This window comes from Alligator sinensis, unplaced genomic scaffold (assembly GCF_000455745.1).
Source record: "Alligator sinensis unplaced genomic scaffold, ASM45574v1 scaffold1907_1, whole genome shotgun sequence".
Lineage (NCBI taxonomy): Eukaryota > Metazoa > Chordata > Crocodylia > Alligatoridae > Alligator > Alligator sinensis.
In genome coordinates, this window is record NW_005843160.1 from 23,699 (window position 1) to 48,973 (window position 25,275).

At 42.5% G+C, this 25,275-nt stretch overlaps 1 protein-coding gene across 10 annotated transcripts in view; it reads left to right on the forward strand.

Moving 5' to 3' along the window:
• The window catches only part of FHAD1 (forkhead associated phosphopeptide binding domain 1), a 54,111-nt gene that overhangs the window by 10,593 nt on the left and 18,243 nt on the right, over positions 1 to 25,275 (forward strand). For 7 of the 10 annotated variants that reach the window (XM_025194091.1, XM_006037685.3, XM_025194096.1 and 4 more), the window contains 14 exons: positions 142 to 372; positions 2,498 to 2,621; positions 3,643 to 3,773; positions 8,898 to 8,963; positions 9,563 to 9,667; positions 11,449 to 11,556; positions 13,622 to 13,702; positions 14,466 to 14,597; positions 18,016 to 18,211; positions 20,722 to 20,792; positions 21,240 to 21,377; positions 22,652 to 22,759; positions 23,958 to 24,047; positions 24,747 to 24,972. In XM_025194091.1, coding sequence (XP_025049876.1) covers positions 142 to 372; positions 2,498 to 2,621; positions 3,643 to 3,773; positions 8,898 to 8,963; positions 9,563 to 9,667; positions 11,449 to 11,556; positions 13,622 to 13,702; positions 14,466 to 14,597; positions 18,016 to 18,211; positions 20,722 to 20,792; positions 21,240 to 21,377; positions 22,652 to 22,759; positions 23,958 to 24,047; positions 24,747 to 24,972 — 1,807 coding nt within the window. The remainder of the gene's footprint in view (positions 1 to 141; positions 373 to 2,497; positions 2,622 to 3,642; positions 3,774 to 8,897; positions 8,964 to 9,562; positions 9,668 to 11,448; positions 11,557 to 13,621; positions 13,703 to 14,465; positions 14,598 to 18,015; positions 18,212 to 20,721; positions 20,793 to 21,239; positions 21,378 to 22,651; positions 22,760 to 23,957; positions 24,048 to 24,746; positions 24,973 to 25,275) is intronic. The other 3 variants (XM_025194094.1, XM_025194098.1, XM_025194099.1) reach the window with 3 other exon arrangements.

Genomic DNA, 25,275 nt, shown 5'->3' on the forward strand with positions numbered 1-25,275 from the left:
ACTAGAAAGTGCAGCCATAGTATTTTGTAGACAGAACATTTACAGTAAATTCTAGTGAAAATAATTCAAAACCTTTTTTGGAACGTGTCCTGCATTGCATCGTCAGCTGCATGTAATAGTCCTAATTTAATCTGCCCTCAGGATGAAGCAATTCTAAAACTGGAAAATGAAATCAGTCGTCTTGTGGGTCTTGAAAGCGAGTCCAAACATAAAGATACAGTGATAGCAAATCTTCAGGATGAAATTGCAGTGATGACAAAGAAGATGGCTCAGGAGGCTGCTAGGAATGATGTTGAGTTTACTCAGAAACTACTCAGCTTTGAGCAAGATATTGGAGCAAAAACAGAAGAGATTAAAGCCTTGAAAGAGCAGGTATTAAACACTTCAAGGGATGTCTGTTTGCTTTAAGATTCAAACTTCTCTCTGAAGTTCTGCTGTTTGCTTTAGCAATGAGAAATATTCGTTCACGGGTGCAAGAAGCATCTTACTGCTGGACCTGCAAAAGATTAGAGCAAAGAATATATTTTTTTTCTTTCGGTTTGCTTACTTTGTGTATGGACACCCCTCTGGGAATAAATACTTCTGTTGTTTCTGTTGTACAAGGAGATGGTTAGCTCCCCCAGTTATTTGTGTAGGTCTTTTATGTGAATGCAGGATAGAGAAGACACTTTTTAAAATGGGAAAACTGGGGGTTACAGTGGACAATAAGGTGAATATGAACCAACAGTGCACCCTGGGTGTGAAGAAGGCTAATGGCATACTGGGCTGCATTAGTAGGAGCATGGCCAGCAGATCGAGGGAAGTGACTCTTCTCCTCTATTTGGCGCTGATGAGGCCACATCTGGAGTATTGTGTCCAGTTTTGGCCACCCCACCACTACAGAAAGGATGTGGACACAGTGGAGAGAGTCAAGTGGAGGGCAGCAAAAACAGTTTGGGGGCTGGGACACATGACTGGTGAGGAGGGGCTGAGGGAAATGGGATGATTTAGTCTGCATAAGAGAAGACCGAGGTGGGATATCAAATACCTGCAGGGTGGATCCAAAGAGGATGGAGCCGGACTGTTCTCAGTGGGGGCAGATGACAGGACAAGGAGCAATGGGCTCAAGCTGCAGCAAGGGAAGTTGAGGTTGGATATTATGAAAGGCTCGCTCCCTCGGAGGGTAGTAAAGCACTTGAAGGTTACCTAGAGAGGTGGTGGAGTCTCCATCCTTGGAGGCTTTCAAGACCCGGCTATGCAAAGCCTTGGCTGGGATGACCTAGGTGAGGCTGGTCCTGCTTTGAGCAGGGGGCTGGCCTAGATGTGACCTCCTGAGGTCCCGTCCAGCCTCATTTCTATGATTCTGTAGAATATCACTGCGAAGCCATGCAAATTGGTGTGATGGCTGAGGCATGTGTATTATCTGAGATTACTTTTTAATACACTTTTATAGACTGGCTTTTAAATATACAGCATCTCTTTTAAAATATGCAAATATGCAAAGAACAAGGGAAGAGCAATACTTTAAAAACTGGATACAAAGTAGGATTGTATTTGTGTCATCTATCAGCGATTGTTTTCCATAAGCTGTCCGTGGCTGGGTTCTCTTTTCTGTTGCAAGGACATGTTTGCGGATACAGCTGTCCTTCTCACAAATGCTACTAAACCAGTGAATTCCCTCCTTCCAACTTTCTAATAATCCCCTTTGAATTAGGCTCAAAAAGCCAGTTATCTCAGCAGTGGGAAATGTATATTTCCTTTCTTTGATGGTCTCTAAGACCATGATAGGGAGAACTACATAGCTAAGTAATGTGCTTGATCTTTATTTGTAATAAAACATTTTCCTTTTTTTTTTAGCATTTTTAGCTGTTTTTCTATATAAAAGCTGCACATATTAACAGCTTTTAAACTCCACATATTTCTGAAGGTTACTTTGTTAGAATTTTCCACCAGTATACAAGCCATACATTCCCTATCTGGATTATGGATTGGGTCTGTTTTTTACATTAGATTTTCGATGTGAACAGTTTGGAAGTTTAATTTAGTTTGGATAAGTTGTCAGGCTTTTTTATATGTGTATATAAACTGTCATAAGCTCTGTGTGTGTATATATATATATGCGTGTGTGTGTGCGCACGTGTATAAGCGGTTAGGCTTTTATATATGTATATAAACTATAACCCTCTCAGGCCTGAAGAATTGGGCTGGAGATCTTGGGAGAGCAATTTCTCAAGTGAAGACTCTGATACTTGCTTTCTCCCATCAATCTGGAAATGTAGCAAGAACGTTTTGTCTCATGTTAATGCATCCCTTCTCCTTTTGGGTCCATCCAAACTGGGCAGAGTAGATGTGAGCATACATGAAAAAGCCAAACAAAAAGCTCGTCGTCCTGTTTCGACTCTCTCAGGAAAAAAAAGTTTGGTTCAAATTTAATACAGAGGTAGGTTTGTAAGTCTTAAGCTGGTTCAGCCGTTTCCTGTTTAAGGTGACCAGTAATTCATTTGGACGTATTTTGTAGATAAGCAATCTTCAGAAAGGCTCCAGCCAAGTCTTGTGCCATTCTCTCTTGGAAAAAGATCGAGAAATTGCGAACTTGAAAAAAGAGGGTGAGAAATTAAGGAAGGACCAAACTCTGACCACAGGTACATTTTCTCTGACATTTCAGGAGAGTAACATTTAGAACAAGGGTCAAAATATAATTTATAAGGGCAGTATTTTTTTTTTTAAATCCAATACTTGCAAACTTTTCCTGCGAGAAGTGATTCTCAGTGGCTATCTGGATCTTATCAAATTATTTGTACTTTTTGTGTTTCTTGAAGGCTTACTAATCCTTTCTGACCTGTGAAATAGTAGAGTAGAAATAAGGAACAACAGGACCTAAACTGTAGTGTTGGTTGGGGCAGGTAGTTTTTTTATCATTCTTTTTTTTTCTTTTGAAATAAATTATTTGGTCACCAAAAAGCGGACTGCCAACTCGCCTAAATCAGTTTTATCTCCATTGAGTTTAGTGGAACTTGATGGGGGAGCTGTAAAGGGGCAAAAAATTGCAAGTATAATTGGATGCAGATAAATTAAAAAAAAAATTAAACTGGGAGAAGGCTAATGGCCTTGTTGTTATTTTTGTACAGCTGCTGAAGGTCAGTGTCCAAAGCTTTGGATATCTATAGCAGGTTCCGATTTTAAAGACTATAAGCCATTTTCCAGCCTGTGTTTATACAGTGACTTAACAATCAAAAGGGCTTGGCTGTTTGCACAAATTATTTGGTGTTTTTCTTTAAACAGCATTTCGCAATATGCTCCTGTTAGCAGAAACATTTCATTTCATCTTAGTTTTCCAGAAGTAAACAGGATATTTAATATTTACTGACACAGGTCCTCAGGGACAAGTGTCCTACGGTTCAAAACAAAGCATCATTTTTCAAGAAAAACTGAGCTGTAAGAGAGTTATTCTTATTGACTATGGTGCATGCTCCAAAGCACTGCATTCCCTGAGAAAAATAGCCACACTGCATCACTCCCAGAATTTATACTCTAAATCTGAATATGTTTTCTAAGTCAGATATTTTTAAAATACAGTGAATCATATTTTCTCCTTCAATGTTTAAAGGGTTTTCATAACCAAGGTGCTGTAGCGTTCTTTGACCTAAATTCTGTTCTTCACAGGCCTGGTGACTAGTTTGCAAAAAGACATTTCTGTAAAGCAGCAGAAAATACTGCAACTGAGACTGGATGCAGATAAATTAAAGAAGGAAAACAGGGAGAAGGATAATCAGCTTGCACTTGTTTCTGCCAAGGTTAATGCTCATACTTATGTACTCTTTTACTTACCGTCTTGCAAATGGTTTAGGAAAACATGTAAATGAAATGTGCTTAATAGATTTTAGCAGACTAATACCAGGGACAGATTTGGCCCAGTACCTCTAGTTTCTGGATTTGTAGAATATTTCAGTACCGGACAAGAAGTGAAGAGTCAGGGAGATTTTTACTTCCAAAAGGCATTGTAGTATCTATCTCTATAGATTTCATAGACATTTGGGCTGGAAGGGACCAGTCTAGCACCCTGCCCCCGGGGCAGGAAGTAAGCTGGGGTCATAGGATCCCAACAAAATAAACATCCAAATTTTTCTTGAAGGTGTTCAATGTAGGCGCTTGAACCACCTCTGGCGGCAGTCTATTCCAGACCTTGAGGGCTTGGACAGTAAAGAAGTTCTTGCTTGTGTCCAGCCTGAAACAGTCTTGGAGGAGTTTATAGCCATTTGATCTGGTCATCCCTTGGGGTGCTCTGGTGAATAGACGTTCCCCCAGATCCTAGTGAGCACCCCTGATAACTTACAGGTGGCTATCAGTTCTCCCCTGAGCCTGTGCTTTTCCAGGCTGAAGAGTCCCATGGCTCTCAGCCTCTCTTCATAAGGTCTGTTTTCCTGACCTCTGATCATGTGCACGTCTCTCCTCTGCACTCTCTTAAGCTTCTCCACATCCTTTTTGAATTGTGGAGCCCAAAACTGGACGCAGGACTCCAGCTGCAGCCTCGCCAAGGCTGAGTACAACGGGAGAATGATGTCCCTGGATTTGCTTGAGAAGCATCTATGGATGCAAGCCAGTGTTTTGCTCACTTTACTAGCTGCAGCATCACATTGAAGGCTCATGTTCATCTTGCGGTCAATCCTGACCCCCAAGTCCCTTTCATCTGTAGTGCACTGCCGAGCCTGTAAGCATGCTGCAGGTTTTTCCTCCCAAGGTGGTGAAACTTGCAGTTTTCAGTGTTAAACACCATCAGGTTCTCGTCCACCCATTTCCTGAGCCTGTCAAGATCAGCCTGGATCGCCCTCCCATCCTCAGGTGTGGATGCTTTACCCCAGAGTTTGGTATCATCAACGAACTTGGCCAGTCCTCTTCTGATACCAATGTCCACATCGTTAATGAAGACGTTGAACAAAATAGGTCCAAGGACAGAGCCTTGGGGGACCCCACTGGTCACAGGGCACCATGACGATTGACTTCCATCAACCACCACCCTCTGGGTCCGACCACGTCCATAGACTGGCTACATAAGATGTATATATGCACACACTAACTAAATAAGATATATACTCATCATATAATGCCACTCTTCAATCTAGTCTATTCAGTTTCTGTATTAATCTCAGATTTCATGCTGTTCATATCGAGGCAATTCAGGATTTTTGTCTGCTTCTGGCACTTTGAACCCTCTCCTGCTCTTCAAGATGAATTCCACTGAATAGCACTGAGTTTCCTGCTAAATGTACGCTCCATTATTGCAAGCCTGGTAAAAATGCCAAGCTATAGGACTTTATAGACTTGTCTGCACCAGCAGAGGACTATGCTAATGAATGCTACAGTGAAGCACTCCAGGAAGCTGCTCCAGGATCATTTAAAAAACTGCATATCTAACAAAAACGAGCCAAATCCTAATGTATTAACTTGGGCCAGAAAGCCCTGCTAATGACCTGTTACACCTATAACTACCACCTTTCATGAAGGAGCGAGTGGTTCGTTCAGAGTGTCTCGGTTAGGCTGTGTTGCCTGAGCTTTCGAATTTGGTGAATTCTACTTATTTGACACCCAGCTGTTTACTTCACCGGTGCTAAGACTCCCTCTGCACAAACTGTGCAATGCCAGATTGAAATGATTCTGCAGCTGGTATTTGGGTGTGTTCAACAGGGTATATTAATAGCACCATGATAGCTTCCTCCCTTTCTTCTCCTGATTAGCAAACACACTCAGTATTTAGATTGGGCCAATTTGTGGCTCTAGGCTGGGTTTACACTTTTATTTAGCTGGCACCTATATTTTTTTTCCTCTCCCTGCCTCCTGCTTTGCTGCTTGTTTGTAGCCGTGCTCATTTGTAGAGTCAGTGGTGCCAACTTGAGTATTTGGGGGGCCCTCCAGGAGCTGTGGCTGCTATCACTGTTTCTAGCATCCTGGCAAAATAGGACATTGCCTACAAAAGCTTATGCCTCTCTGAGCCAGTTTGTCTCTGAGGTCCCCCCGACCGACCCTGCCTTGCTGTCTGCTTAACATCAGACTGAGACAGATAGCCACCTCTCTCGAGCATCCTAGGGAAGGGCCACAGGGCTGCCCAGTGCCATGCGTATTTGCCAAAGAGCAAACCAACTGCTCACCAGCAGGCTTTCTGCGTGGGTGGAGCTGGACATGAAAGCTTTGAGCTCACTCCAGCCGCCCATGAAGTATGGCATTTCTCCAGCCAGGCCAGGCACTTTAGCCAGAAATCAAAGGGAAGGAAAGGGAGCAGAACTGACTGCGTACATGTGAGCACGTTTGTGTTCCTGCCTAGGGGGGAGTGAAAGCCAGATCCATTTCTTTGTCTGAAGTCGATGTGATTATCTGGTGGGGGGACACGGGCCAATTCTTGGAGCATGGGCTTTGGCACGCCAGAGCCCCCACTTTTTCTTTTGTCCTCCTGGATGCCACTGGGAGAAGTCATGTGGCTGCTGTTGCAGCGTGGTCTCGCAAAGCTGCTATTGCTGCTTCACCGTCATCACCTGGTACCTGCCATCTCCTGAGAGGGCAATTGCAGATATTCTCCCAGTAGGAACCATTCTTCTTCTCTCGGAGGCCTGCATTTGACATCTATTCAACTCCTGGGCCCTGCTTTTGAGCTTTGGAAAACCAGAGTTTCAAACAGCTTTCCCTTAGTGATTTTCTTTTTTCCCTCTGAGATGCAGAGCCTGATCCATGTCAACTGGAAGTCAGTGGAAATGTGATGGTGAGGGCCAGATACATAGGTCGATTTGTAGAGTTGGCATGCTGCATAGTCTTTCTATGGCTTCTGCTCTTACAGAGCTGCCGGTTTCCATCCAAGGTTTTTCCCTTCCTGGGCCCGGGTGCTCCTCAGGAATTGATTTTATATGCATCATCATCCATAATGAGAGTGCTCACATTAAATTATTTCCAAACATGTAGGCATAAACTGCTGAAATACAATCAAACTGCTGTGTCCCACAGCCGAATCCAATTATCATCCACGATCATCTTAATATGTTCTTCAAGAAAACTGCCGAAACATTCCCTCTTTTATGTCAGCAAAGCTGTTACCTTTCACTCTACTCGCATCTCTTGCAAAACCATGTCATCTGTAGAACAGTCTCAAAGTGAAGAACTATTAATTGCTTTTGGCCAAGGAGTGTTCCTGAATATTTTAACTGTTTTGTAGTTCAAACAGAAAGGGGGGCGGGGGGGGACTGTGAAGAAGACCTGAATAGAAAAAAACCCAGCAACACGTACTGGATCCAAGAAATGTTCACAGCTTTCTTGCTCACGCACTCGCATATCCTTCATTGCAGATCATTCTCCCTTAACACCTCCCAGGCTTTACCGGAGCACAGTGCAGGTGCAATTATGCAAGACTGTGTTCAAGAGGAGAGTGCTCAACGAATGGTACATGAGCCACAGTGTCCTGTTAAGGGTTTGAAAGGCTGGGATTTCCAGAGTTTCACAGGGCACGGTGGGAGAATTCCTAAAGAGCAGGCAGCTGTAACCATGAATTACCACTAGGTAATAAGTAACCAAACCTATTTGCCTTTAACTAAATTCATATATTTGCTCTCCTTTTCCTTTGGGTTTTGGATCAGCGTCTTCGATTTTTAAGGTGGATGGTTTGAGAGACCTGTAACTGCGGGGTTTAGTGAAAAAAACAGCTACGTTCTTAAAATAGCAGGTCTCTGAGTTCTCCGTGTGACTCAGTGTGGATGCAGTTCCCTCGCCGAAAATCTGCTGCGCTTCTGTACATTGTGAAGTCTGTGGGAGTTGATGGAACTTCACAGTTTGCAGGAGACGCTCGGTATTTCTCAGCACCCGCTCTCCGCAATCTGTACTCCAGCTAGATCCGTGGTAGCGCTGTAGAAGACCTGCAAGGATCTTTCACCTTGCACAGAGTCACCTGCACATATCCAACACTAGCTAGTGGTATCGGAGGCCTGGGCTTGCAGCCCTTACCCATGCAAGAAGCCAGTCCCTTGATGCCAGTGAGATTACTTCTGAGAGAGTGGCGACTGGGGAAAGCCCTAGGGACTCTGGAAAAAGAAAGATTGCAGAATGGATGCACTGGAAGGCCTGCGACACTTCAGCCCTCTCCTTCTCACCTAGCTGCGTCTTAGTAGTGGGGAGAGGGACAGAGCAGACCATTTCCTTTATCAGGTCAAGAGGCAAATGCTTACATGCAGAAAACGTCTGGTCCTTGCCTATATTTGCATTCCAGCACATCCCTCCTGTGCAGAGCTCATCAAGAAGCCGCTTCAGGAGTTTAGGAAGAATCAGGGCATAAAACCTCTTCGCCGAGTGCTTTTATACTATGCCTCTGGGCTTTCCGGAGTGTGCCTACACACACACACACACACACACACACACACACACACACACACACACACACACACACACACACACACACACACACACACACACACACGGCAATCAGAATTTGGCTCTCAACTACCTCCACCTTTATGGATACAAGTGATTTCTCTAGACAGCTTCTCCCAGAGCATAGACATATTATGCAATATAATTGTTTTACAATATCTGTTGAATGCAGGCTCGGGTTATTTTGAAAGAATTCTTCTAGCCCTTTCTTCCTTATATCTGTATTTTCTTTACCCACCCCGTTTGCTTAGACACAGGGGATCTGTCTTGTGCAGCTTGGTTTTCTGCTAATTATCTGTTTTGCTTTTCTTTTTTAAGCCCTGATATGGAGTTATAAAGGCCCAGTCCTTCACAGTGCTACTGTCATTGCTTTTATTGTGAATTGAGGGCACTCTGCCTCCTGTGGGAAGGGGATCTTATGGTAGTACCATGCTCTTGTGGTATGTGCTCAGCAAAATATACAACTGTTAGTATCTTGCTTGCTTGATCATTTTCTCCTTGGTTGCTATTCATTCTAGTGTTCTAGGATTAAAGAGGAAATGAAGCGTGAATTCGGAGAGAGGGAAGTTATTACGTACCAAAATGTGAGTTAGTTTTCTTAGTTTTTAGTTGCTTGGATTGTTTTAGTCCCAGGAAAGCAAGCAGTGGAAACCAGATGTCCCCAGAGAGTGCTAAACTAGACATTTTTAAAACAATGATTCTTAATCCAGTTCTTGTAATAGAAAGGGACCTAACTGTGTAGCAGATCTGAAGAAATGTTGACTCCAGGAAATATTTTAATGGCCACTAAGTGCAATGGCATTTAGTTTGAAATAGGATTTAAACTGTAAGTGGAAATCACCGTAAAGGTTGTAAACTTCATCTAGTGGAAAATGAAACAAGGAACCAACCTACCTGCCTTGTTCTTAAGTGCAGCGTTACCAATTAGCTTCCCAAACCAACTCATGATTATTTCTACCCAGCTCCATAAATCCAGTATCTTTAAGCTGATACATAGGGGAAATGATTTTTTTTTTTTTTTAGTAGTGAATGGTTTAGGATTGGTAATAACTGTTTTAACTCATTTAGTTAAAACAAAGAGAACCTTGAAGCTAATGTAATGAAGTTATCATTGAAATGCAGTCGATCTAAACTGGCTGACTTATTTTGTATAGCTAATTGTATTTTATCGGGGCTTCTGCAGCGCATTGGAGAGCTTGAGTTTCAAGCGAAGGGGCTTCAGGGAGAAATACAGAAGCGCTGCACTGAAGAGGAAGTCTTAAAAAATAGGCTTGCAGAAAAAGCAAAGGTAACTCTTCCTTCCACTTGCCGTCCTCTAACGTACAGTCCTGAAAAGATTAGCATTCTGAGACTCTCTGGCTAACCAGGTGCCAGTGAGACCAAATACATGGCCTGTAGTACCAGTAAAATAAACTGCTATCATCTAAAGCAGTGCTTCTCAACCTTTTAGACTCAAGACGCTCCTCATTAGACTTGGGGAGCACCCTTTGGAAAATGCTGGCTCTTAGTTTTAGGGATGTATTTGGTAGCCATGTCGGTCTGAGACAAAAAGAAATGCAAAAAACCTCTAGAACTGTTGGTTCAGAGATGATACCTTTTATTAGACCAACTAAGAAATCACGAAAAAAAATAAAATATCCTTCTTTGCAAGCTTTCAAGCACGTGCACCTTTTTTCAGGCTGAGGACAAATCCAAGGTGGTAAAACTCCTCGTAGGTAGAAAATAAACTTCATTTTGCACAGGTGAATTTTGAGGCTGGAAGTCCATTCCCTTGGGTCTGAAAGCCTTATCTGTACATCAAGGAGCAGCTTGCACAAAAGACTCTCACAGACCTACGGGAACAGACTTCCAGCCTCAAAATCCCCTTGTGCAAAACGCAGCTTATTTTCTACCTATGAGGATTTTTATCATCTTGGGCTGTGCGTAGACTAAAGATCTGTCCTCAGCCTGAAGAAGCGTGCGTATGGCCAAAAGATTGCAAAAAAATTATCTTTCTTTGCAATTTCTTAGTCAGTCTGATAAAACCAAGAGGTCTAGAGTTTTGCAGCTCTTAATTTTCACTCATTTGCTGCCTAGGGAAAAACAATAGAGCAACGCTGCCGTTGCAAAGAACTCAGGAAGACTACAACAATTCAGAAATATTCTTCACAATATGGATTCCTATTTAAAATCTCTGTGTTTCTCTTGCGAATCATGGGTAGGTGCTTGCACACCTAACAGCATTCATATGGTGTGGCGCACCATGACCCCCTGAAGAGAATCTCGTGGTATCCTAAGGAGCTGTAGTGTCTTGGTTGAGAAATACTAATTCAAACTAAAGGAGACTCTCTCTTATTTGACTATAGTAATAGAGAACTAATGCTATTTGCTGGCCAACAGCTATATAATCACCGACCAACTGGTAGTTGAACAGGCTGGGTTACATTCAGTAGAGGGCAGCCATGTACTGACACACACATCTTGGCTGCACTGTTGCACGTGCATGGAAAATTAGACATGTTCTTTTAATTTCTGTAAGGCATATTGATACTGGTGAAAATTGGAGGAGTTGTCTAAATTACTAGTAAGTGAAAGAGCCTACAGGGATCTTGTGTTTATAGACTGACTTCAGAATAAGGCTTATTTGGTAGCATTTTATCTTGTGCAAAAGAGACCCAAATAACTCTTGAGCCAGAGACTTAGATAATGTAGGGAATGTGGCTAGAAGTATGATGCTGATTAGCTACCAGTTACTTACAGCTAGGAAGAAAAATAGCTGATATGTCCAAGGCCTGCCTATTTAAAAAAGGAGGTAACATTGCATAGCCCAACATGGTATTGCAAAGCTATCTATGGGTTATGCTATTTTAAAAAGGCTTCTGTACATAATTGTGACAGAACTGCTGAGAGCACTGTTCTGTGATGTTACTTTGATGCATATTTTAAAAAGGAGGTAACATTGCATAGTCCAACATGGTATTGCATGGGTTATGCTATTTTAAAAAGGCTTCTGTACATAATTGTGACAGAACTGCTGAGAGCACTGTTCTGTGATGTTACTTTGATATTCAAATGATTTCGTTGTTTTAGGCTGAAGAGGAGCTGAAGGAAGAGTGTGAAAGGAAATCTCTCCAATTAAAAGAGATGGGTCGCAGAGAGCGCCTAGTTAAAGGTGATTTGGAGCAAGCGAAAGCTCAGGTAGAGGTTACAGAAAAGAAATATGCTCACTCTGCAGTCGACGGTGTAGTTGGCAGTAGCATTTATATAGAAAAATGTTATTTGTACCAGGCATGAAAGTCAGCCAAACCCGGAACGCTGGAAAAGAAATGTGTAAAACCGAGCAGAGAGCGTTGTGGCCGACGCATTCATTTTAATTCCAGTTTCTGGGCATTGTGGCTATAAGAGTCCATTCCTATGTTTCTTTTATAGATGGCTAAAGTTTATATGATGCACAAACCTGTGTTTCAATTTTCTATTATCCTGCCCAGCACCCTATATCCCTGTCCCACAGTTACTGACTGAATCTACTCGGTGAAGAACAAGCCCTTTTGCAAAGTACTTTTAATTTCATAAGCATCTGTTTTAGTGCAATTGCAAATCCTTTCAGCATTTAATTTCCAGGTTTAAGGCCCTGTCCTTACAGGACTATATTATTTATGACCCTCTTTAAATATAGTTGTTGCTGGTGGGTTTTGGCAGTTTCCCTCTGTTCCACATGGATGCAGATGTTTTGCGTCTCACAAGTGTTATTATACCTGTCCAAAAACTATACTCAAAGCAATTGTCTCGTGCCCATCTTCTTCATTAACCTGTAGCACAGTTCAGCTAGCAATATTCTTACCAATGTAAATCTAGCTGACACTGGGCTGAGAAACTGCACTTGGGTTAATTTGAAATAGAGCTGTGTTAATAATCCACTTCATTTGCAAAGGGTTAATTGCAAGCCGTTGGCAGTAGCTACTTCTCAGTGAAATCCTGCCAGTGTTTTAACAAGAGCTTCCACAAAAGATAAAACTTTTGTCTCAGGGACATAAGCCCCAAGAGACACCACTATCAGTTAGCTAAGGTTACATTGAGCTGAGTTAGCTGGAAATGTTTGCAATTTGTTGCTGAAAATACACAGTGGGGGTAGCATTTTCAAAAGCTTGGGTTGGTTTAACTGCTTCACTAAAGGTAGGAGGTATTTGAGAATCACACCCGGAGTAGCTACACCAGCAACTGTCTAGCAATATGTCCAGCTTGTGGCATTTAAAATGCGACCTAAGCAAAGACCTTGTAAAAGAACTGGGAAATAATTGAAAATACCTGATGCTTGGTGCAATCTGGTACCTTTGTTCTTCAGGAACATCTGTACCACCTTCAGGGTTGTCATTCCTGACTGCAAGTACTCCAGGGGTATCTTGAGAAGTAACTCAGGGAAATCAGCTGGATCTTCTTTTCAGTTTGGTGCTGGAGGGTGAGCAAGACTCTCCTTCAATCCCATTCTAGCACTTGACCTTTACCACCTCCGTCATTGCTGTCCCAAAACTGCTTACTGTAAAATTAATGTCAAAACCCTCACTGATCTCAGTGGGAGCAGATCTGGATCACAATTGTCCAAGTCCCTTAATAATTCCTTTTGCTTCTCGTTTGCTGCCGTGTAATTAAACACTTTCGTCTCTTTTGTAGGTTAGCTCTCTTTATTTAGGATATTACTGTGGGGTTCTTCTTTTTGCAGTGGTGTTGCTTGAGATTGTCTGTACACTCCTTCATCCCATTCTGTTTAACACACTGTACTTAGAAAGATGGCACGAGCTTCTGGGGAATCACTGTTACGTGGCTGACATGGATTTGACAGTCTCCCGAGAGCCTCAGTGCAGATTATACCCTTTCCCTGAATAGACAACATGCCTGATATTATTAATTATACTGCTATGCTATCAGCATGGTGTAAACCAGCAGTTTAACAGTAGTTCTTGTTGTGGACTGTTCCGGTAGCAAATTGATTGTGAGCTTATTTTGCATCCTGATGCAATAGCAAAAACACACAAGGGGCTTCAAGGTCAACGATCGTAGGCCTAAGATCTCCAAATTAATTGATAATTACTGTTCTTTTTCAGTGCTGCTGCCCACTGTAATTATAGAGGGTTTTAATAAAACAAAATAATTAAGCTGATGTCCCCTCTTAATTGATTTTTTCCGGGCTAGTGAAGACAAGGCAAATAGATGCAACAGAAATTCTCTCTGCCAGTGATTGTCTTTGCTTTATTAATTTCTGTTTCAGCTGAAGTCTTTCAGAAGCCAAATGATTGGAACCGTGTACTCGGCAGAAGACATTGCAGAGAAGACGGTGACAGATCAACAGGTTAATTGGGATGAAAATTAATATCAATTCATTGACCTCTCTCACACTTAAGGGAAGAACATTTTGGTTTGTTTACACAGCTTTTGTTGCTGGGCCACGTTCTTAATTACACAGATTCGTTTGGTCATTTGAAAATTCAAGTGAATCTGTAACGACTCTGCCCCTGTCCGGGCTGCAGAGACTTGTCTCCGTGCAGACCGTGCGCAGCAAACAACTCCTACCAGGTAACAAAATGAACCTGGTTCGAAGGAAGCTCACGAGCGTAGAGCTAAGATGTCTTTAAACATATGATAGGGTGATTTTGGAACAGGGAGGAGGAGGAATAGAAATGGTGAGGACTGTATGGGTAAATTGGTTGATCAGACATTTTTATAACAGCAGTAATCAATAGGTTGAGGATAATCTGACCTTTTTAGCTGCAAGCAACAGAAGGTAACATTAAGAGGAAGGTAAGATTTAAGAGGAAATATGATTCTTTCTTGCCTCCAAATTTTAGATAGCACCAACATACTTTGAGAAGCTTTTGTTTTTTTGAAAATTGGCCCGTTGGGGGTGGGATGCTCTTTATGCCTAGTCACAATAATTAAATAATTTGGCGAAGCACCAAGCTACCATAGATACTACAGCCATTTTTTTTTTGCTGACTTGGGAAATTTGTAAAAAATCTAAGCTGTTATATATTAAGACTTTCAAATGAAAAAATGGGCATGTCTTTTTTGTTAACATACTTATTTCTGTATCTCCCTTCATATGCTTTTGACAGTTACTCGAGAAGATAAAGCAGATTTTTGAGGAGGTTCATGTAAAGGAGAAAGTATTAGACGAGGAAATACGCTCCAAGGACGCTCAACACGCAAGCGCTGAGGTGTTAAAGAAATCTTTGGAAGAAATCCAGGTCACTTGTTTAAGTCTCTTTTGTAAACTGGATGTTAGCTGATATATTGCACTTTATTGTCCTGAAGACAGATTTAATTTAGAGGTTTAATCAGAGCAGAGATCCGCTGGCATATCACATGGAGGCGATAAACTGCCACTCTACAAATGGCAATGCTTCGCTGCTAGAATTGTTTGGAAATTTATCTTCAGCAAAAAATGATTTTATTGAAAATGAAATATTCTGTCAGCCTGGATCTCTCCTTGGTAGCTTGTCTTGCAGGAAGCCTAGGGATCAGGACTCCCCCTTGGTGGGCTGCTGTGGAGCTATGACTTTGAAGGCTTCCAAGATCCTGACTGGCCTGCAAGAGACCCTGAGAGTCCAAGATCTCCTACCTCCCAGGGCTTCCAGCTCCCCAGATCACTTGCTGTGCTGCCACGGAAGTTGGATTCCTAAGGCTTTAAGGTTCCCGGGGGCGGTCAAAGGAGATTATTTTATTTCAGAAGCAATGAGACATTCCTGCAGTGTTTCCAAAGTGAAATATTGCAGAATTTCACTCATGCTAAAATTGATGAGGATTTGGCTTTTCGTCCTGAGTTGGTACAAAAGTTATTTTCAAAACTGATTTTTTTAGTGCAAGTGCAGACCTCCCTTTTATAAACCATATAAGAGAGCGAGCATTTCAGGGTTTGTTTTTTGTTTTTTTGGCAGGAGAAAATTGCCATTAAGCTGCATTTTACGTGTAAAATCGTTCATGTTCAGTCCTTAGGCCTTTGCTAAAAACAAATGGCAGGGACCCGAGCACCAAAACTAAATTTGTAGTCATTGCACTGAAGTAAAATCCAAGATCAAAGCATGAATGCAACTTTTATGTTTCTTCAAAGTGAACTGAAAATAGTTTGTTCCAGATTTTTAGAATTGCACTCCACAAAATCTGTGCCTGCAGTTATGACAATGGCATGTATAAGGACAAATTAGTTTCTGACGAGTCATTTATATGCGAATACAAAAGTCTTGTTCAGTTCTATAAAACAATGGCAACTTTTGTTTTATTCTTTTAATATGCCACGTTGGTTTCTTTTAGTGCTTCATCAAGTTATGAGACTAGTAATAGTCAGTATCCATTTCAGCAGAAGCAGCTTTGCTGTTAGCTAGTCAGACTGCTCAGTAAAATGTCATTTATTGAAACCAGAGGAAAAGGGACTTATAGGAATTGTAGGCAGGAATTTTCACAGCTCAAGGGATTTGGGCACTAAACTCCCATTAACCTCCAGTACTAGATGCAAAACTCTTAAGAATATAAGTTCTTTTTAATTCGACCCCTGTAACATTTCTGGGGCCTGGGGTGGGAAAAACTAAAAATTTTGCTGTTTCAGAATTTTTTAAAATGATCGTTTGGCCCAATCCTTTTGCTGAGTAGGTGCTGTACGTTACTTCCTATTGTTACACAGGATCCGATTTGGTTTTACTTGAGTTAGAAAAGTCCTCCTGGGAAGAAGTTTATATTTAAGGCTGCTATGAACTAATAGGGATAATTTGTGCCAAAAATAGAAATACATTGTACCATAGAGCAGTAGGCAGGTCCCCACTCAGGGAGTTTTAAACCCCCCCCTCTGAAATAGGGGGCTAAACCCTGTTGAGTGCAGAACGCAATGGATGTGACCATGACAGTATAGGGATACTGCAGAAAAAACAGGGTGTCACGGCGGGGTCCTGCAGGAGGGCCGTGATCTCCTTGAGGCCCCCTCTCCGTGTCAAGTCGGCCCAAGGGCACCCTCTATTCTCGCCCGCCACGTCTTTGATCTTAAGTTGGGAGGCTGCCTTATGCCCTCTTGGACACGTAGACTCCTGGACCCCTCGTGGGTCTTGTCCAGCACAAATGGGTGCTTCGGGGCACCCTAGCCTTATGGGCTACACGTGGCTCCAACCACCCCTAATACCACGCCCCAAGCCTCGCAGATGGGACAGACATTGGTTTGTCTCTCTCCGTACACTGACGCCCCCTCTTGGGGCTCTCCTTGCCCACTCCGGGCCTTCGCTGCGCCGTCTCCCTCTCTCGGGGCCTTCTCTGCGCTGTTGCCCCTTGTCTGGGCCTTTTCAATAGTGCCCCCTCCTGGGGCCTGCTATGCCCTTACTGGGGCTTCTCGATAATGCCCCCCTTTCTGGGGCTCTCTGCGCCCACACTCGGGCTTCTAAAATGCCGCCCCCTTCCTTGGGGCTTTCCGCGCCCCAACCTGGGCTTCTAAAGTATTGCCCCCTTCCTGGGGCTCGTCACGCCCGCACTGGGCTTCTCAATGCTGTCGCCCTCTCTCGGGGCCTTCTCAATAATGCCCCCTCCCTGGGGCTCGTACCCACACTCAGGCTTCTAAGATATTGCCCCCTTCCTGGGGCCGTCACGCCCGCGCTGGGGCTTCTCAATAGTTGCCCCGCTCTGGGGCTTGTTACACCCGTACTGGGCTTCTTAAAAAGGCTGCCCCATCGTGGGGCTCGTTGTGCCCAACTTGGGCTTCTCAAAGTTGCCCCTCTCTAGGGCTCGCTACACCCGCACTGGGGCTTCTCAAACGCCCCCTCTTTGGGGCTGGGGTCTAAGCACCCCGTAAGCTGCGCCCTCACTGGCGCCGGGGTCCACACGTCGCTGTGGGTTCCCCCCCGAGTACGCTGTGCCCTCACTGGCGCCGGGGCCCCCACGCCACTGTGAGTCCCTATGAGTATGCTGCGCCCACTCGGGCGCTGGGGTCCTCACCCTCCGTTGCGAGTCCCCAATGAGGCCTCCTCCAACCCCTATAGCCTCACCCAAACCACCGGTCTAATAAATAACAACGCCAAAGCAAAACCACAAGCCCCTAGGCTGTAACAGAAATTGAAGCCGCCTGGCTATAACTTAACACCACGGCTCAAGCCTCCCGAGCTGCCTTCTGTAACTCTGCTCAAGCAGTACTCGCGGGTCTCACTGCTTCTTGTGTCACGGCTGAGAGAGCTCCTGCCTCTCTGGCTGCTGGCAGGGAACTGCCAGCCTGGCCTCAGGCCTGGGCTTTATAAGGGCCAGGCCCTGCCCCTTCCGGCCAGCTGACACTCATTAGTTGCCCCGGCAACCCACAGCTGTGCTCCCTAATCACCGCCAGGGCTCCCTATGCACTGCCAGAGCTTTTCCTCTGGCAGTTTCTGCCCCTCTAAGAGCAGGGCACCCCGGTGCTCTGCGACACAGGGCATATTCAGTATCCAACGGAGTGAGGAAAATAGCATTATAGTCTAAAAAAAATAAATAAATAAATAAAAACACTTTCCTGATAGCTGTTGCAAAAAGTAGTCCTAAAAGAGAGCATGATTTTGAGAGCAGTAATTTAGTGTATCTTGCTATAAACTGTTCAGTGTTTTATCTGTTGCTTTAAGACCCAAATGACCATAAAGTCTGGATGGTTTATCATTAGTTCTTTTTCAGGCTTTTTTAAAAACCTCCTACTGCAGCCATAGCTTGAAATCAGAGATTTGTAAACTTCAAGAGCTGAGCATCGACACTTCTGTCTTGTGGGTCCACACACCAGTAATTGCAATTCTGAACAGTTTACTCTCGTGGGTAGAAGGCATTGAACTGCTCCTGCAGGATGTGGGGATTGATGCATCCCACTCTGACAAAGGTTTGTATTTTGCTATTGGTGCTTTTTTCCTTTCATCGGCCTCATGTGAAATGCTTTTCCATGAACTAAGCACGCACGTTCAAAATGCACATTAAATTATGAGCACTTCTGAATCTTAAAGCCCATAATTTGCGACAACCAGGAATGAGCATAGCAACTAATAGCTTGAGATAGGGTCAAAAGAGGACATGTGCAGAGTAACAGGCAGCAAAATTCCTGTGCGTTTCAATACCAGGTCTAGTTAGAAGATCAGAAGAGCTAAGTAGAATAAGGAAAGCAGATGGTTCCGATACTAAATTTTCAAGCTCACCGTTTTGTATTATGTAGCTGGGAAATTCAGAAGAACTCAAGAGACTTAGGCACTCATCTTTCACTGAAATGGGAGATGAGCGCCAACTCATGTGAACTCCTTTGAGATCATCATCCTACAGTAGTTTGAACATTGCAGCAATATATTTTTGAACCTGCAGCTTTGTAAATCATCCTTAAGGCTGATTGATCATAATGCGAAAATATGGAGAAAGTCAGGACAAAGAGGACAATTTTACTATTATGAGGAAAAAAAGGGAACTTGCAGCATAGGGCAAAATCAATCACATAATAAATATTTGTTTGATGTCCTTTACATTACAAAAAAAAATGTTTAAGAAGTCCTTAGTAGCTTTGGTAGTGCAAGTGTGATGTTGTAGCCAGGATGGCCCAGAAACTATGGAGGAGGCAAGGATTTCTTAGGGTGGTATCTTTTATTGGACCAACTGTGTAACAGAGTTAGACAAGCTTCCAAATGAAAGACATTATCTCAACTATATTAATAGTTCTGGTCATTTTGTTCATTCACCCACCACTACCCTAGATTTATTTTGCATCAAATGTATAAAAAGTCATGGGGGGGGGATGTTGTTCAACAACAGGCTGCTGTCCTAGTTGTACCAAAAACAGTCCCTTGGTCATCGTGAGCCCTTTTTGACCTTCAGCTTCTTAGGCCCTCTTTCCAAACCAGAATCTAGCTCTGAACATCTCCACATTTTAGTTCAGAGTCTAGTTATTTAATTGTAATAGCTGGTTGTTACATGTATAATGAATTAAGCCATAAGCTCACCTTTGGCACTCCCAAACTTCGGGGGAATAAAGCTTTAAGTTTGCAACTTGGATTCAGGTAGTGTTTGAGTGTTATCAGGTTAGTTAGTTTCTGCTCTGGCTATTATTCATTCTGGAGCACTAATAGACTTTGATTTTCCAGCAGTTCTTTCTTTATCTTATTTTTCCTTTTTTTTTTTTTTTTAAAAAAAGTATTTTATTTTGCTCTCTGTATAATACAAAATGTTATTTATACCAGCCATAAAAGTCATCCAAACCTGGAACGCTGGAAAAGAAATGTGTAAAACCGAGATATGCAGTATTTGCCTTTTCAAATGTGTTATATAGATGATGGATTGTATGCAATCAGATATCCTGCTCCATTGAAGTTATCCATTTTGTGGCGTTTTTCTCTCTCTGCAATAGAATACAAGGTCCTTGACAGTGAATTTAGCATTGCTAGCTGCTTTAATACCAGCTCTCTTATCTGCGGTGCCGGGAAACAGATTGTCTTGTCTTTCTGTTCCATTCTAACCCCTATTTTGAAACAGAGCAGTTGCTATTCCTGATACACTGGGAAGAAGTTAGCTTCGATTGTGTATGGAAAAACAGATAGCTTTTCATGCTTTGGTGCAGAACAGTCTATTGTGTCATGTCAGTCATATTATGTAGTTTAACCTCCGGTGATTAATTACACTGGAAAGCAGAGGGAAAATTCCCCTGTGCCGTGAATGCTAACAGAGCTCTACAAAATGCATTTACATATATAAATATGAAATAAGAGGGTGGATGAAGGCAGCCAACACTGGAAGTCATGGCAGGAGCATGTTCTTATGCTGTTTTTGCTAGCATAGCTTAGAGTGCCAAAAGAGCCTGAGAACGCTGTGTGTAATGGAAAGCCAATCCAGCTTTTGAAGGCTCAAACTATACCATGCAGCATATTATTGGTATGTGTGTAATGTGTGTGTGTGTGGGGGTATGCATATGTATGTATGTGTACATGTACATGTACCGATGTGTACGTGTGCGTCTGTGGGTATAGCATGCTCCTTTTTCAAAAGAGTAGCTAATGACGGGGAGTAAATTGCCTCCGTATTGAATAGCACACAAACAAGAAACGATGTTCACTCTCCTGTGTCTTTTGTAGCTGTATACCGTACTCAACACTTGACATGGTACCCACATTTTGGTATGGGATAATTATTCCATGCAGGTCTGTTTGATCCCCTCTTCAGTTGGTAAGGGAAGAGAGAAGCTATAAAGGAGGAGATTGAAATGAAGACCAGCCTTGTTTGATGTAAAAGGAAAACAAGCTGCACCCTTAGTTAAACCTTTCTCATGCATCATCACTTCCCACTAAGTGGCTGAAGTGACAGAACCCTCCAGTAATAAAAACCACATCATGTCATTGAAATATATCTTTTCTTTCCAAGGGTTGGCTTCATACATTAAGTGTCTGCAGGAGAATCATCATCAAACCGTGGGCAGAATTCAAACACTTCAGGTAAAATAAAAGGCTTGAGACTCTCTTAGTGGATTTGTATGAATAAAAGACAAAAAAATCATAGGAGCTATTATAGATTTGGTTTACAAACCGTCACTGAGTATTTTACAAGAGCGGGTATCTTCCATGCGTTAGGGTGGTTGGTTGTAGCTGCGTTGGTCGAAGGACATAGACAGACAGCCTTGTCTTACAAAAGCGGAGGAATATAGGAAGCGCAGGAGGATGTGCCGGCAGCACGGCCTGCCTGGAATCACGCTCTCATTGTTCAAATACCAAATCAGAATTGGGCAATGTTTTTCAAAGTCACTATATATTAAAGAAAAAAAATGCTTGAAAATATCATTCCTTTTGGAATAAGTTGCTAACATCTAACGTGGTTTCTTTTCAGCCTGCTTAATTTAAAATACGAGTCCCTCAATATCTTTTTTAACAAAAATTTCCCTCTAGGCCCAATTAGACGAGTTGCAGGAATCTCAGACTTCCCTGCTACAGAAAAAGCTGAATGAACAAAAACTGGAATACGAGAGAGAGTTGCAAAACAAGATCGGGCTTATTGTCCTGGAGAAGGAGGAGGAGAACAAAAAGGTACAATAGAGCTGTTCCTTGTACAGTGTTTCTTTTACCCACAAAGAATATGTACAAACATTTATTATGTTTGCCTGTTTAGGAAAGAGGAACTGTATCTTGCAAATGCACATCCAGATCGAAATGCCTGCAAAGCCCAGGGGTAAAATGTTGGCTATGATGAAGTCAGAAGAACTTGTGTATTTTCTTCAGTAGCGCTCTCCTCTGGACCTACGCCTACCATACCCTGCGCTGCTCTAGTTAAAGGGAGGAGATCGAGACTTGCAATCACAGCCCACATGTTAAAGGAACATAAACTATGATAGGGACCAGGAGAAGAATATGAAAGATACTGTGATCGACAGATTAGCGCAGCAAAGAATCAAATTCTACATGTGAGCCTGAGCAAGAGAATTAAAGCTGTACCGTACTGTCTTGCACATAACACATCCTAGGATACAATGAACACCTTGTGTATTGAAGAATGAACAAGAAAAAAAATCTTTCCTCGTAGCAAGTAACTGAGTTGCAGCAGCTAGGCAGCCAAGCCAAGACTAGCAGTAAGAGCAGGTTCTGCCACTCATGGGTAAAATTCAAAGTAAAATCAGGACCAGAAAAAAGACGGTCTTTTTTACCTACTGGTCCTGATTTTACTTTCAGTTTTACCCATGAGCGGCAGAACCTGCTCTTACGGTTTTTCTTGCACATCTTGCACGCACCGATTTCCAGCAACTGAATTGGTGTGTGCATGTTGTATATGAGAAAGTATAGGAGTAGATTTATTTACCTCACCAAGTGCTGCAAGACTCGACTGCTACCTGTAAATCACTTGGAGATTTGAGGATGAAAGATGCATTGTAAAAACACTTTATTTAGCAGTAATAACGTTTAAAATAACTTTGTGGGGACTTACAAACTCCAACTGGTTTTTAATGGGTTGCTAGTAGCTGTATTTCAGCGATGCCATGCATTATAGTTTTGTGTGAATTGCTCATCAGTCCCCTGTAGAAACTTCCTTCCTACACTTCCGATTTTCAAATTAATCAGTTAATCAGCAGCCGGCTCACTTCCTCTTTTCTTTTTGCCATCGCTGCAGTGCCTCTCTGAAGTATCCCCCCCTTTCTTTTCAAAAGAGCCCACTCAGCGAGCCTTCCTTCAAAACCCATCCTCCCTCCACAGTTGTGATTCACTGCTTTCATTTTCCCTTTTCTAGCTCAGCGTTATCCTCCCTCAATGTAATATTCCTTACAGGGTGGCTGTTGGTACTTGCATGATAATATGATATTATTTCTCAGATTCTAGAAAATGCTGTCGTTGCAGAGAAGGATAAATTAAAGGAATTTTTGGAGAGAGAAAAGCAGAAGGTTCAAGATTTGGAAAGTCAGTTGAGACATTTGACCGAGGTTGGTAGAAATCCAGTGACAAAGGAGAATACTTTATACTCCTCGTTTGATATATCCAGTGTACCTTATGGACTCCATCAGACTGGTGGTCGATGGGCCATGGTGTTTTGGTCATGTGCAAAATGTCACCGTAAAATGAATGTGCAAGCTTTGTGTTCAGCCTGTGCTTGTATGTACACATTGGTACGAACACTTTGGATATGGGTCAACCATCCATAGGACTCTGAAATGATGAAGATCCCTGAAGCAAGAACAGCAGCCATCAGGAAAAGCAAAGATCTATGCCACGGGGTTTAGTTAGATCAATGCAATGTTGCTCTCTTTCTCTGCAGTAACAACGATGTCAACGGTTCCTCCGTAATCACTAGCCTACCCAAATGGTCTTTTCTGTGCTGATGTTTCTAAGGACTATATATGTGTCCTTTACTTGAAATAATTGGCACCAGCTAGAACTACCTCATTAAACCCATTGTAGCAGCAAGGCAGCTTTGACCTTTTTTCAAATCTGTGCAAGAAAATGAGAAGTACATGATAGTGGGTTTCTCCAGTTGAAATAATAGTATTAATGATAACAATCAGATAAAATATTTACTGGTTAGTTTTCGCCTGTATTTATTGCACATGGCCTAATGTCCAACTATCAAACTGAATTACGTCTATGACTGTGCAGCAGATTCACCATTGGTATAAAAGGGAACATCTCCCTTGACTTGATTGTTGTTGTGCCCAGTTGCACCCAGGGTTATTTCTCAGATATGCATATGTAACATGAGGGTGTTAAAAGAAGGCATTTGCTAATCTTTCCAAAATGTCATGATTAGAAGCCATATATGATGGCGGTTGGAGGAATGGATGAATGCAGACTCATTTGACACTGGTATTGTAACATTTGATAACAGCAGGAAGTTCAGAAGTTAATTTTTGCAACCATTGTAAACGACTTCCAGTGAAAATTAAGTTCTTTAATTCAGAGCTCAGTACTGCACATCTGAAACTTTTCCTTAGAGTGAACCTCTGACTACCCTGGCTTATATAGTGTTCAACATCTCTCCCAGCTATACAGTTTGTCCAATAAGCTGTACCATAAAATCTCCCTTACTTCTCATATACAGTGTTCAAATAGATTTCAGCACTACTAGAAATAAAAGGAAGTATTCTGGGTCTTTATCCTCATCTAATCACTTATTTTCTGACTTAGGTAATTGAACTTAAATCAAAAGAAGATGACATTGTAAATTCGAAACTAAGAGAAACTGTGGACAGCTTAGAAGAGGCTGGAAAAAGAGAGGTAACCACCATAGCAGGAGATGGTTTAGCAGGGCTTGAACTAGAGACAGTTTTGTCTGAATGCAATTTTTTTATTACATCATGAAGAGCAAGTCTGGTTCAAGCTCTCCCAGGGTCCCCTCCTGAATCGCTGAACTGAGGGGTCACCTTCTACCTGATTGTAACCAGAATCGGGGATTGTTGCTAGTGCCTTATCTTTTTAGCTCTGTAAATCCCAGCTTCAGATGTTGCCGGTGGCCTAAGCAAGGTTCTTAACATAACCATTCAAACTCTGCCAGTCCCAATGTAAAACTGTAAGATGGGTTCAGTGCTGGAGGAAGAAGGGGACCAGGATGATGGGCCAAGAACAGCATCTAAGCTGCAGGACTTGGTCCCTGGAGCAAGAGAAAGAGTCAAGAAGTGAAGGAGCTAGAGAAGGAAGGTTTCCAATCCTACAGCAAACATCCCACCGCCTCTGCGCACATCTCTCAGCAGGGAGCGTCAATCAGGTGCAAGGCCTGAGGAGGGCATGAGGCATAGCATATTCCCTCATTCCCCCCATGGCAGAGAGGAAGCAGTAGGAATAGAGCTCTGAATTTTTTCCCCAATACCTACTTGCCTGGGGACTACTCGTATTGCCCACGCTGAAAGATATTTGTCATTATCCTGTCTTGCTAAAATATACCAAATTTTCACAGAATTAATGCATCCTGTTTCCTAGGCCATGTTGAAGGAGCAGTTACAGGTGCGAGAGAATCATCTAAAAATCATTCGGGATGAGAATGAGATACTGAAGCAGAAACTTCAGGAAGAGATAGTGGAATATAAAGAACAAATCAAACAACATTCGCAGACAATAGTTGCTCTAGAAGACAGGCTGCTGGAGGCTACGCTGCATCAGAAGAATATTGAGGGGCAAAATTTAGCTCTACAGGAAAAAATTAAAGGTAGCTAAATGTTAAGTTAGCTGCATACTTACAAAAAGAGTGCTCTTTTATAGTAGGAAAACAATGTTGCATGCTTTTTGTATTCTGTTGAACTGGGTCTGGATAGCTTAGTAGCTCAGTGATATTGTGAGTTAGTGATTTTCCACAAGCATGAATAATACATCTTTGAAAAGTCTTTTTGTTCTACAATGTCTTCTATTACATGGTTTTTCTAGATACAGTGAGGCCTCAATGCAGGCAGGCCTTCTATTCACAAAAGACCCTGGAAAGCAAAGTGGGACCTGAGCATAGACCTAAAGTTAA